A 14,037-nucleotide genomic window follows, 5' to 3' on the forward strand; every position below is an offset into this window, starting at 1 on the left:
GAACTTGAGGTCATGAACTGATGGTCGGACATTCTCCTTCAGGATTTTCTGCTAGAGAGCAGAATTCATGGTTCTAGTGGTCCAGGTCCTAGTCCAGACCATCACACTACCCAGAAGAACAAAAACATCCAAAGACCTGCAGGCTTTACCGACTCAGTTAAGGTCAGAGTTCATGATTCAACAATCAGAAAGAGACTGGGCAACAATGACATCATGGGAGAGTTCCAAGGCCAAAACCACTGCTGAGCACAAAGATCAACATGACTATAAACATCCTGATGATCCCTAAGACTTCTGGGAAAATATTCTGAGGACTGACCAGACAGAAGTTTAGGAAGGTGTGTGTCCTGTTCCATCTGGAGTCAAACTAACCCAGCATTTCATCAGAAGAACATCAGACCAACAGTTGTCCGTCCACTCTTGGAGCCATATTAGTAGGCCAGCCACTCCTGGGAAGGTTCACCACTGTTCCCAGTTTTCTCCATTTGTGGATAATGGCTCTCAGCGTGGTTAGCTGGAGTCCCAAAGCCTCAGAAATGTCTTTGTAACCCTTTCAGACAGATGTCAGTGACTTTGTTTCTCATCTGTTCTTAGATGGTTCCATGGTGTGTTGGAGATCTTGTAGCCTACTTCTCTTTGTCAGACAGGTTCTAGTTAAGGAATTTCTGCTTCACCAGGTCTGACATGAGTGTGGCTAGTGAAACTGATAGACTGGCCTTAATAAATGAAAATCATAATTTAAAAACAGACTTATGTATTTACTTGTGTCTTTGTCTAATATTAAAATCAGGTTGATGATCTAAGTGTGATGAATGTGCAAAAAAAAAAAAAGGAAACCAGGAAGGGGACTTGACTAGTTCACAAAGCAGCATGGTATGGTTTGGGAGCATACAGTCATGGACGAAAGTATTGGCACCCCTGGAATTTTTCCAGAAAATACACCATTTCTCCCAGAAATTGTTGCAATTACAAATGTTTTGGTATACATGTGTTTATTACCTCTATGTGCATTGGAACAACACAAAAAATACAAAGAAAAAAGACAAAATTGACATAATTTTACACAAAACTCATAAAATGGGCCGGACAAAATTATTGGCACCCTCAAATTAATATTTGGTTTCACACCCTTGGGAAAAAATAACTGAAACCAACCACTTCTTATAACCATTAACAAACTTCTTACACCTCTCAGCTGGAATTTTGGACCACTCTTCTTCTCCAAACTGCTCCAGGTCTCTCAGATTTGAAGGCTGCTTCTTCAACAGCAGTTCTGAGATCTCTCCATAGGTGTTCAATGGGATTTAGATCTGGACTCATTGCTGGCCACTTCAGAACTCTCCAGCTTTGTCTCCAACCATTTCTTGGTGCTTTCTGAGGTATGTTTGGGGTCATTGTCCTGCTAGAGCACCCATGACCTCTGACCCAGACCCAGCTTTCTGACACTAGGCCCTACATTGCGGCCCAAAATCTTTTGATGGTCTCCAGATTTCATGATTCCTTGCACACAATCAAGGCACCCAGTGCCAGAGGCAGCAAAACAACCCCAAAACATCCTTGAAGCTCCACCATGTTTGACTGTAGGTACTGTGTTCTTTTCTTTGTAGGCCTCATTCTGTTTTCTGTAAACAGTAGAATGACGTGCTTTTCCAAAAAGCTCTACCTTAGTCTCATCTGTCCACAAAATGTTCTCCCAGAAGGACTGAGGCTTACTCAGGTACATTTTTGCAAACTCCAATCTGGCTTTTTTATGTCTCTTTGTCATCAGTGGGGTTCTCCTGGGTCTCCTGCCATAGCGCTTCATCTCATTCAGATGACCACGTATGGTCCCAGCTGACACTTTTGCACCCTGAGTCTGCAGGACAGCCTGAATTTGTGTGGAAGTTGACTGAGGATGTTTATCCACCATTCCAACTATCCTGCGTTTCATTCTTTTGTCAGTTTTTCTCTTCCATCCACGTCCAGGGAGATTAGCCACAGCTCCATGGTTATAAACTTCTTGATTCTATTACACACAGTGGACAAAGGAATCTCAAGATCTCTGGAGATGGTCTTTAACCTTGAGATTGTTCATATTTTTCCACAATTTTGCTTCTTAAGTCCTCAGACAATTCTGGGCTTTTCTTCCTCTCCTCCATGCTTGGTGTGACACACACAGACACACAACACAAAGGCTGAGTCAACTTTAGACATTTCTAGATTGCCAGCACCTGTTACTGCCACAGGTGAGTTTAAATGAGCATCACATGCTGGAAATAAAATGATTTACCCACAGTTTTAAAAGGGGGACAATCATTTTGTCTGGCCCATTTTTTGAGTTCTGTGTAAAATTATGTCAGTTTTGTCTTTTTTCTTCAGATTTTTTTGTGTTGTTCCAGTGCACATGAAGGCAATGAACACATGTATACCAAAAACATTTGTAATTGCAACAGTTTCTGGGAGAAAAGGTGTATTTTCTGGAAAAAATCCAGGGGTGCCAATATTTTCGTCCATGACTGTATATTTGTCTGGCACTTGGCTGCATAAACCCTGGTCCTGTACTGCTCTGGCCTCCTGATGTCCATGCTCAGGCTTGCTCCAGGTCCTTTTTGTTGATCCCAGATGACCCATTCACAACGCACAAAGTCTGGGCCAGCACTGGGACTGAGCTGGATCGGAATAAGTATTGAATTTAGGTACAGTGTTGGTACCGATACCAAAGGAATATTCTGATGCTTCATTTTGAAGCCTCGTGACTCCAACACAATCCCTTTGCCGCTCCAAATGAAAGGCACAAAAATGGACCCAAAAACTCTGACTTTTTCTGCATGTACCAAACTGTTGATCTCAGCATCGCAGTTAGCACATTGATGAATTACGCTGCCACGGTAGCACAGCTACCACACCTTTAGCTTTCAGTCAGATACGATGGCAGCGTTTAAGGCAGTGATACTCAATGCCTGGCTCTGGAGCCACATGTGGTTCTTTTGTGATGATTTGTGGCTCTTCTATGTCTTAATTTTAAATATTATTCCCCCAGAAAACCTTAAAAATGGGGAACTTTTACTTCAGAAATTATCTATTGCAGGCCATTTTAATCAGTTTGTTTTCAGCACTTGTACAGTAGGATTTAATTGCCAAACTTTATTTTTTTGTCTGTATATTTCAATTTCCCTTATTTGCCATCTTTTGCTGCTTTTTTCCTTTTTCTGCCATTTTTAATCAATTTTTATTGTTTTCAGCCTATTTTTTTGTCACATTTAGCCCGTTTTTGACACTTATATCCTGCTTGTTGCCATTTTTGCAACTTTCGCCCATTTAAGCTGCCTTTTGCCATTAAATTCCATTTTTTTCTATTTTGCCAATCTTTGCTGGTTTTTGTTTTTGCCTACATTTCCACCTTTTTGCTGATTTTTTGCCCATTTTAGTAATCAGCGACTCTTTTTTTTTGCCACTTCTCCCCAAGGTTTTGCCATGTTAGGCCTAATTTGCCCCTTTTCATCCATTTTTGACACTTTTTTGATGCTTTTGGACCAATTTTGCCACCTTAAACTTGCTTTTATTGCCACTTTAACCCATCTTTGCCACTTTTCACCACTTAGATCACAGCTCTTGCAGATGTATTTTTCAACCACCTGGCTCTTTGGTTGAGCAGGGCTAAATAACACTGATTTAAGGCATCCCTGAATGTCTGTATCTTTGTTTTGGCCACAATGTGGAATGTTTCTGCCACCTCACTCAGCAAGTTAAGAGCCTCCACATCGACATCTGTAGCCCACGAAAGCATCATTGGCAAAATCCTGATCAGTGGACGTCACCAGTGATACTCCCCCTGTTAGATCTGTTTCTCAAAACCAAAGTGATCAACAAAGAGCTATGGGATATGGATTGCCAAATTTCAGACAGACATTTCAGACCCTTTAAGACAGTGTAGCTCAACCCTGCTCAACCAAAGAGCCAAATTGTTGAAAAAAAACATTTACACACAATCTAAGTGGTGAAAAGTGACAATTAAAACAAGTTAAAGGTGGCAAAAATGGTCAAAAAGCAACAAAACACTGAGAGAAATGTGGCAAAAAAGGGCAGAAAGTGGCAAAAATTGGTGGGAAGTGACCAAAAAAATGAGTTAAAGGTGGCACAAATGGTCAAAAAGTGGCAAAAATGACTAAAAAGTGACTGAAATGGGCAAATATCAGAAAAAGGTGGGAAAAATTGGCCACAAGTGGCATTTACCTGCAAAAAGGGGCAAAAAATTGCAAAAAGTAGGATAAAAGTATCGAAAACAAGTGGCAAAAATGGGTTAGAAGCAGAAACTTCAGGACAAAAGTGACAAAAATGGGGAGAAAAAGTGGCAAAAAAGGGCAGCAAATGGCAAAAAAAGAGTAAAAGTGACTAAAATGGACAAAAATCAGCAAAAAGGTTGAAAAATGGGCAAAAAGCATCAGAGAGTGGCAAAATGGGAAATTGGTGGCATTCAATTGCAAAAGGCAGCTTAAATGGGTGAAAAGCAGCAAAAAGGCCAAAAAAGGGGCAAAAAATTGCGAAAAGCAAGATCAAAGTGTCAAAAATGGGCCAGAAGCAGTAAAATGGAATAAAAGCAGTAAAAAAAAATGCAAATAAGGGCAATGGAAATATACAGAAAAAAAATAGAGGTTGACAATTAAGTTTGACATTTAAAGTACACTGTGTAAGTGTGGGAAACAAACTGAGTAATGTTATTTGCAATGTAAACTTTCTGAGGTTAAATTTTCCTTTTTAAGGTTTTCTGGAAGAATAATATTTAAAATTAAGACATAAAAGAGCCACAAATCATCACAAGAGAGCCACATGTGAGTATCATTGGTTTAAGATATTAGTGAGGCTCTAAAGATGAAAAAATGACAATGTCAGTCATTTCTGGATGAAATCAAAGAAGATTCATTTGTTTTCTGCAGTTTTTCAGACACATACCAGCCTGTAAATGTTAACTGTAAAAGCAGATGTTTAATTTTATTCACAACTTGAACTGTAGGTTTACAATCATTCTGAGTGTCAGAGACAGGCCAGCTTTGCAGATGATGACCCCCCAGTGCTGTGCACCCCTCCAAGTGCTGCAACTCTGAATGCTGCAAGCGCCAAATGATGCCACATCCAGGTACCAAGTGCTGCAAGTCCTGAGAGCTGTGAGCCCAAAATGCTGCAAAGACCAAGGGCTGGGCTACCGAGTGCTGTGACGCCTGCAGCTGTACAATCTGATACAGAAAAAAGACAGAATCAAAAGACGTTTTCAGTTCATGTTTTGGTGAGTCCTGGCTGAACACGTCGATGGTGTTTGGGTTAGCAGAGACGAACTGAAACAAAACACTGTCAGTATTTAAAGATAACGAAAGCAAACAGTTGTGACCCTAAAATCCCAGTTACTCAACGTGAAACTAGAATTTTCTTTCAGATAGTTTGTGATTCAGCTCAGCTCATGTAGAGACGGCAAACAGAAGTGCAAAGTAGTCTTCATAATTGTACAGCTGATCTTTGCTGCAGTGTAAGAATTAAAACAGCAGAAAAATACATGTAAACATGGTTAAAGATGCAAACTGTGCACACAAGTTTGGCAGCTAAAAACACTCCACTCTCACAAGTCTGGACTCAAAAGTTTGGGAAACAATCACTTCCTTTCTTTGGATGAGAAGGACGAGAAGATTTGAGAGACTGACGTCAGCTCAGACTAAAGTTTAGTCTTTCATAAAGACTAGAAACAATATGGAGGACTGGTCTAGTTCTGTCCAGTTTTACATCTGGTTTGTGAAACTGGAGTCAAGGTAAACCATTAAAGCTCACATGAATGATCAGACTTTGCTGGAAAAAGTCACAGCTGCAAAGATCAGTGACTTTTGGAAGTGTTAAGAACAGCTTTTTTATTGCGTTTGCAGCACCAGACTGATGTCTTTGGACGTTATGCTAAGTCACAGAAGTCTTCCTGGTTTCAGCTTTAAATTTAGTACATGGACTAAATACAGCAGTGGTATCAGTCCAAGTCCCTGATGTGAAAACACATGGGGCTCATACTGTCCCGGGCATCAGTCACACTTTCACATGTAAACAGAAGTGGCAGTATGTGTGTGGTTGGTTTCCAAATATGCAGAGAAAAAAAGAAAGCAGCATCATCAATGGGATGCGTCTGTCCTGCTGATGTTTTCATGACTTAGAACAGCTTTACTTGTGCATGGCTGCACTTGCATCTACTGCAGACTGTGCTACAGTCTCTTATACTGGAACCTGACTTTAGTCCTAATGCGCTCAGGTCTGGGGCCAGGTCCCCTCTGTGAAACCAGCCCAAAAAAGGGAGCGTTTTCCAAGATTTAGGTCGTCTTTAAAGCAACATTTGCTCATTCAAAAATGTAAAGATTCTTTTCTTTAGCTTCAAATCAAATGACACCTGATGTTTGCATTCTGTATGTCTTTATTGATCAGTCTGAGGTAAAAGGATATTTTCATAAGAACCTTAACTAGGGTGGCACCTTATTACTTAAATCAGGGGTTCTCAATGTTGGGATCGGCATCCTGTTGGGGGTCGTGAGACACTGAGAGGGGTCTCCAGAAGCCTTAACAAAACTAAAAACATTTTTGAATTACACTGCTGCCACTTTATACCAATGTTGACTAACTTTAACACATATCACTTTTCCCCACCAATTTTAACATATTTTTGCAACTTAAAACCCATTTTTTGTCCATTTCCAACACTTTTTTATGCCTGTTTTTGCCACTTCTAAACCAAATCTTGCCACTCTCTGTCTATTGTTGGCTCTGTTGACACATTATTGCCACTATTAACCCCTTTCACCACTTTTAAGCCACATTTCACAATTTGAAATGCCCATTTTTGCCCATTTCTGACTATTTCTGCCTCAGCTTATTCTTTTTTTGCCCGTTTGTCAATTTTCATCCCATTTTACCAATTTCCACCTATTTTTGCCACCCTAACTCCATTTCAGCCACATTTTTGAATCCCCTTTAACCACTTAGTGCCCCTTTTTGCCATTTTCTGGTTTTTGCCACTTTTATCTAATTTTTGGCATTTCTAACCCATTTCTGCTACTTCTAAAATCCAATTTCCCACCATTTTTTTGCCATTACCCATTTTAGCTATTTTTAATGTATTTTTATTCTCTTTTTAACTAAAGGATTTACATTGTTAAGCGGGCTTCTTACTACACAAATGAATTAAGATTTGTTTCTTTGATAAGAGTGGGTATTACTCAGGTTAAATATAAAACACCACAGCTTAACCATGGATCATGATTTTCCTGGGCTCCAGAAAGCTCTCCAATTATCCCCCCTAATGGACAGCCTTGTCTCCACATGACTATTCTTGGTTTTTCATAGCTGTGTTGAATCACCTTCAGGTACAGTGGGGGTCCCCGGCCTCTGGCACCTTTATTTTAGGGGGCGAGCTGAAAAGGTTGAGAAACCCAGATTTAGACAGTGTGGAGGAGTTGGATCACCATTCAACAGTCTAATATTTGGTGTCAAACGGTTTCATTACAGTTTTACTAGAATCATATCAAAGTTGATCATTCTGGTATAATGATGGTGAAACTCCCAGTCCTCCCTGAAACTCAGCAGGATTTGATGAATATTAGAGCGTACTGAAGTTTTAGATTCTGGTAAAGCTTCACACAGTTTCCATCTTCTCGTCTGACTCATCAGGAAGGGAGATAAAAACATTTTTAATCAAAAGTCTTTCAGCTCTCTGTGGGGGAGAAACATCAGATGTCACAATCTTCAACAAAAACAGTTGAACATATTGCACAAATGAAAAAAAAAGGGGCGTGAGAAACAAAAATACACTTTACATATGTTTCCTGCTCCTGTTCTGTACAGTTCTGTGGAGTTAGAGTTCAGTCTGCATGTTTATGTTTTTACAACTTTAACCTACACATTTCCACACAGTCTGTGTTTGCAGCGGTCCATCCACGCCACAGTTTGGCTCTGACCAGGGCCGCTGAACAGCACGATCATGCAGGAGTAAAGAGGGAACCTTACAGTAGCATGTCTGTTGGAGTGGGCTGATTTGTTTTTAGTTTGATAGATGTTTAAAAAAACATTTTAGTCTGTGTCTCACCCAGGGAAAATTCTTCAATATTAGAGCGTAAACTCTGGTTTGTTCATTCAAACTAGGCTATGTTTGAATGGGCCTAAAGCAGGTGCAACCCACGGCGGATCTCTGAGAAGTGTAACTCCCATCACTCCGAGGAGGCTGGATGGAGCTTTAGTTTACTAGAAGAATACAGCAGACCATGTCGGTTTAATTCTACCCAGCACGCCTTGCTTCAGCACTACCATTCCAGTCTGGATGAAGTCATCCCAGACCATTCTCATTCACATGAAGCACTGGAATCTGAAGAACTAAATAAAGTCAGAGCGCTGCTTTGGGATCAAAAGTGTTGATAAATAACAACAGTGAGTAAGGCAGCCATTGGCTCCTGAGTGTGCAGCCGCTGCATGGATGGACACTAAGAGAAGGACCCTGTGGAAATGACAGGTGATAATACTAAAGTTTAAACTAGCATGATCAGTCTGTTCAGTGAAGCTCAAAGTGATCCTGCTGACGTGGTAGATGCTATATACACAAACACATGTGTTTCTATGACAACCACATACAGACTCTCCAGTCTCGAGGCACTCCCTATCGTTAGGTTAGGCGGTGTAAGTGGACAAAAATCTCTGTATTTTCACTCTAACTATCAGAATCATCTCTGTGATTAAAAATATCCATTCTTTGTAAATTCCTGGGAAGACCTCTGGAAAAGCAGAGTGTTCATTCACAAAAATAACTTTCCCTCTTTTTCTGCTGTTTGGTTTGAAGTTGTGTTGGCGTCTGTGTGCCTCAGCCCCTCAGTCAACGGGAGACCAACGCCTGCGACCCCCTTTGTTCGTCTTTGCTGTGAGGGTTCCCAGAAGTCTGTGCTTCTCTCTCTTTGTCCTCCCATCGTCTGCTGCTCTCTGAAGAGTCCGTAAGAAAATGGAGAAGTGCATCGTGGGATCTCTCTCCTCCTCAGAAATAAAAAAACAGAAGAAACAGGCTGTGTGATAGTGAGTCTGCAGCGGGGTGAAGGGTCATATCTTCTCGTCCGTCATCTCCAGGAACTGGGCGTACACATCTCTGGAGCACTCCCCCTTCTGGTTGAACAGGAACTTGTAGTAGCTGCCGTCAGCACATATGGCTGTGGAGACAAAATGAGACGGTCAGCAAAAACAGTCACGAGAAACATGCTACTATGATTTAAGACAAATGCCACAACCTACATGGCTGCTCAAAGAGGAACAAAAACTCTGGAACTACTCCTCTAGGCTAAAAAATAACCCTGAGAGCTGAAACTTTGCTTCAGTTTAGTAACTTTAATTTTATCCAACAAGAAATTACTATGAAGTAGATCTCTAAAAGCCTATCAGAATTAAGATTCTTCTTTTGTGGCTCTTCATGTCTTAATTTGAAATAATATTCCCCTGGAAAACCTTAAAAAGGAAAACTTTGACCTCAGAAACAATCCACTGTAGGTCCCATAAATCAGTTGGTTTCCCACACTTATCCAGCTGGCTTTAATTGTCAACTTTTACATTTGTCTGTATATTTCCATTGCCCTAATTTGCCATTTTTTGCCACTTTATATACATTTTTACAGCTTTAAGCCCACATTTGTCACTTCTTTTCGCCAATTTTTGACTCTTTTATCATGCTTATTACTATTTGCATTTTTTCCCACATTTTTGCCACTCTTTGCTGCTTTTTGCCCATTTTATTCACTTTCCACTCATTTTTAGTGATGTTTTTACCACTTTTTGACAATTTTAGCCACCTGTAACTAATCTTTGTGCCACTTCTCACCCAAATTCTTCCACTTTTCAGCCATTTAAGCTGCATTTTGCCATTAAATGACACTTTTTTCTAGGGCTGTAGTCAACCAAAGAAAAACTTGGTCGACCAAAATCGCACCCAGGCAACAATTAATGGATTGGTCGTTCAGGTAAAAAATTTCATTCATTATAAAAAGTTACCTTGTCGGGGACTAATTCAATCCATCCAGGCTCCTCACTGCACCTGCTTGGTACTCTAAATGATCCTAAAATGAACGTAACAAGCCTTTTGAAGCATTAATACATCTTTCTGGCTCATTATGTCTCACTATATAATATAATTAATTGAGAGACGGATCAGCGTGCACCTGCCTTTGATCACCGTGATCCCAGTGCGGTAACTCTTTAAACTCATACAGCCCACAAAATAACCTCAGATCATTGTTTTTCCTTTGTTTGTAATGGTAACAAATAACAGGATCACTTGATCCAGCCCACGCTGTGTCATTTATGAGCATAAAGTAGGCAGCATGCAGCGTTTATTTACAGAGGTGAGAGGAAAAAAGTTCACTTCGGGACTTAATGACCAGCTGACTTCGCCTTTTATCACACCTTTCTGTGTGAATGTAAGAGAAGCTAAAGCTAATGTGAACACTTTAAGGAGATTATATAACGACATTATACTATGCGGCCTATTTGCCGACAGGTAAATTAAACTGACCACGGGAGTTGATGCAGTGAGGGAGGGCAGAGCAGAGAGACTCAGCAGTGCCACTTCAATACAAACAGCCTGCAACTTTGTGATGAGTTGATGTGTTGTTTCTGAGCATTAATGCTGTAAAACATCCCACTCTGGTAGCTTTGTGTGCTTCTCTATCAGTAATTCCAGAAGCTGCATTGCTCCTGTTCCCAGCAGCACGTCTCTCTCTCAGCTGCTCACACGCTTTTGCCCCCAGACCAGCGTCTAGGGGCGGGGGGGTGATTCACCAACCAGGGTGATCTTGGTTGACCTAAAGCTTTCTGCTCAATTAATCGACCTGTGATGACATTTTAAGTTAGGAAGTCACTGCACCTCCTAGTGGTGAGACACAGAATTGCAGCTAAAAGTAGCCCGTTCGTTATTGGTCAGTGTGATCAAATGGTTGATTAGAGGCTGAGATCAGCCATATTGTTTTGAGGATACACTGAAGAGCATTGTCAACTTAATCCATCGCATCTGTCTGTGCTGAGCCGCTGAGAAGCTTTGTTTGTAAGTTTATATTACTTTTTTGATATGTTTGAACATGTATTGGCATTAATGTATATTTTGTGGTTTCTTTAGACATATTTTCCCAGTTTTTATGCTGTATTCAATGATATGCATGTTTTGTGTGTATCTATTTTCAGTTTCACAGAGCGTGTCTGGATAACATTGTAAGAAAGCTGTAAGATAAGGACAAACAAGTAAACAGCCTGAACTTTACTTCTACGTCTGAGTCTTAATTCAATCTTTCAATGCCCAGGACATCTGTTTAGCTATCTGTCACATAGTTCAGCTTTACGGACGAAGGGGACAGAATACGACCAATCGACTTGAAGCTGTCAGCCCTACCTTTTCCCCCACATTTTAGCCACTCCTTGCTGCTTTTTGCCCATTTTAGTCACTTTCCAGCCATTTTTGTTGTTTTTACCACTTTTTGACAATTTCAGCCACCTGTAACTAATTTTTGTGTCACTTCTCACCCAAATTTTGCCACTTTCTGCCCTTTTTGCCACTTTTTTACCCCATTTTTGTCACTTTTCACCCAGTGTTTAGCATTATATGCAGATTTTGCCCCTTTAAACCTTTTTTTTTTTGCTGCTTTTTGAAAATGTTTGCCAACTTTTACTTTTTCTAAATGCCACTTTAATCCAAAGTGGTCCAAAGTTTTTGCCACTTTGGACCACTTAGATTGTGGCTCTTGCAAAGGAATTTTTCAATAATTTGGCTCTTTGGTTGGGCATGGTTGAGTAACACTGCTTTAAAACCTTTAAAACATGAACCTCCTTGTGAAGGCTGCCAATGATTATCTTCTGGGCCTATCATGTCTGTATATACAGTGCTTAACAAATGTATTAGACCACCTGTCATATCTGTCTCAGAGACCATCCAGCATCATGAAGTGCTTTAATGCGGACTCTTTCATTTTCAGTCAGCTCTCCACGTTTTACCATTTTGAACAGGAATGAGGGATTTCAAACTGAATTCACCCAAATTTGAGCCGGCTCACTGGACTTCTCTGAGAAGTCAGAAATGAATCAAGCATAACATTCAAGCACTAAAACTCATTTTTCTATTCAGGAATGCAAGTAAATAACTATAATTTGACATATTAATCAAGAAATAATAATGTGCTTTACTATTTTTTCAGTTTTTTTTTAAATCAGTAAATTTGAAAATTCATGGATAACAATAATTATTCTATTTCAGCATTAAAAATATCATTTGGGTTAAAGAGCGTCTACATATTGGTGTATTAACCATTGCAGGAACATCAAAAATGATTTTGGTAATTACCAATGCTGTTAATTTAGGGCAGCTGTGGCATAAACCTTACTTTGGGTGGTGGTCTAATAAATTTGTTAAGCACTGTATATATATGCCTCTTGTTGTAAAATGAATAAAAAAACAAGTTAGCAAATTTAAAATGTTATAATAATAATAATTATTATTATTAATCAATATTACAAATAATAATATATATATATTTTTTTTAGGAATTAAGTTACACTTTGGCCCCTTTTTTTGTCCCTCCGCCATGTTTACTTCCTCAACATCTCTGTTGTTTGATTCGCTGACTGCCTCTCGCCAGACCGTGTTTTCCAAGGCACATGAAAGCACGGGAGTCATTAAGATCAAATGTAAACACTGTGACTGGATTGAACCACTTGGAACTGGTTCTCAATCCTCATCCCTACTCATCTCTTAAATAACTAGAGTTCCTCTAGTTCCTCTGTTAGTGCTGCTGTGAAATGGAGGAAATAAAGCACTGGGCTTTAACAAACACTCTGGGTTTGAGGCAGCACTCCTTTAGAATGTAGCAGCCCAGATAATGACCTGTATTGTGTGTGTGAGTCAGCCTGGTTTAGCATGGCTTAAGCGCTCTCCATCCAGTCACTGAAGAGTTCGGCTGCTCACGCTGCACAGGCGGAGGAAGAAACACCTAGCTCATACTAATAACGCGCCTACATATCTAAGCTAAAATGATAGGCTGTTTCAACCTCGAATCTGTGTCTAAAGCCTTTTAGTGGCGAGGGCAGGTCAGTTTTCAAGCTACATGAGCGACCATAGTCAGAGACTTTGAGGAGCTGCCAGGAGAAGGAGAAGGGTCAGATTAAAAGACTGATCTCTGGATTATATGAATGATATTGTGATATGATATCGTCATTTTTCTCTGAATTGGAGATATGATTTTTCTGAACGCAGCCGTATTGGGAGAAACTAAAGTTGGCTTAGTATCCTGAGCACCAACCGTACACATGGTGGTTGTCAGCGTTATTTATCCTCCAGACCAAACTTACCTATGACTGCGTTGGGCTCCGTCCCAAAGGCACACACACAGGGAGACCCAGAGGGTACCTGGAACTTGGAGAAGCTCCACTTAGAGCTAAAGTATTTGGGAAGAAAGCTGGCTGAGGCCAAACTGTAGAGAGATGAAGAAACCACAGGCTTTTAATTCAAAATGTTAGTTTTTGGTTAGGACTTTATTCAGCTGAAGACTGAAGTTCAGCAACACATAACAGAGAAAATAAGGATTGCGGAGCAGAGCCAAACCTTGACTGTTTGTTCCGTTTTGGATCCTCTGCAGCAAAGATGTGCACCGTGCCGTGATCACTGGACACACAGATGAGGGACGCATCCTGGTTGAAATTAATGCTGAAAAGACCAAGAGAGTAAATGACACAAAATTCAGAGTTTTGTCTTCTTAAACACCAGACAAAATATTAGAAATATTTCATGTTGTTCACGTTGTTTACTCTCATGTTTTAAAGGTACAGTTCTCTTTTTTTAATAATACTGAAAATATTTACGTTGTGGAAAAAAACCAAAAGTGGGTAGAGGTAGAGAGAGCACTTCAGCGGGCAATCAACATTAAGATTAAGTGAGGAGGTCAGCAGTGACACACAGAGCAGTCAATCAGAGAAATAAGACTTTTATTTCAAAACATTTCATCATCTACTGTTAGTGACATCAGCAACGACGTC

General features: G+C 40.2%; 1 protein-coding gene across 1 annotated transcript in view; it reads right to left on the minus strand.

The window, feature by feature from the left end:
- Positions 1-7,014: 7,014 nt before the first annotated feature.
- wdr45b (WD repeat domain 45B) overlaps positions 7,015-14,037 on the minus strand; it is a 40,933-nt gene continuing 33,910 nt past the window's right edge. The window contains exons 8-10 of the mRNA XM_041816504.1: positions 13,607-13,708; positions 13,354-13,475; positions 7,015-9,182 (exon numbers count right to left, since the gene is read on the minus strand). Of these exons, the coding sequence (XP_041672438.1) occupies positions 9,076-9,182; positions 13,354-13,475; positions 13,607-13,708 (331 nt within the window). The 3' untranslated portion in view covers positions 7,015-9,075. The remainder of the gene's footprint in view (positions 9,183-13,353; positions 13,476-13,606; positions 13,709-14,037) is intronic.

The sequence above is a fragment of the Cheilinus undulatus genome, linkage group 20, assembly GCF_018320785.1.
Source record: "Cheilinus undulatus linkage group 20, ASM1832078v1, whole genome shotgun sequence".
NCBI classification, from domain to species: Eukaryota; Metazoa; Chordata; class Actinopteri; order Labriformes; family Labridae; genus Cheilinus; species Cheilinus undulatus.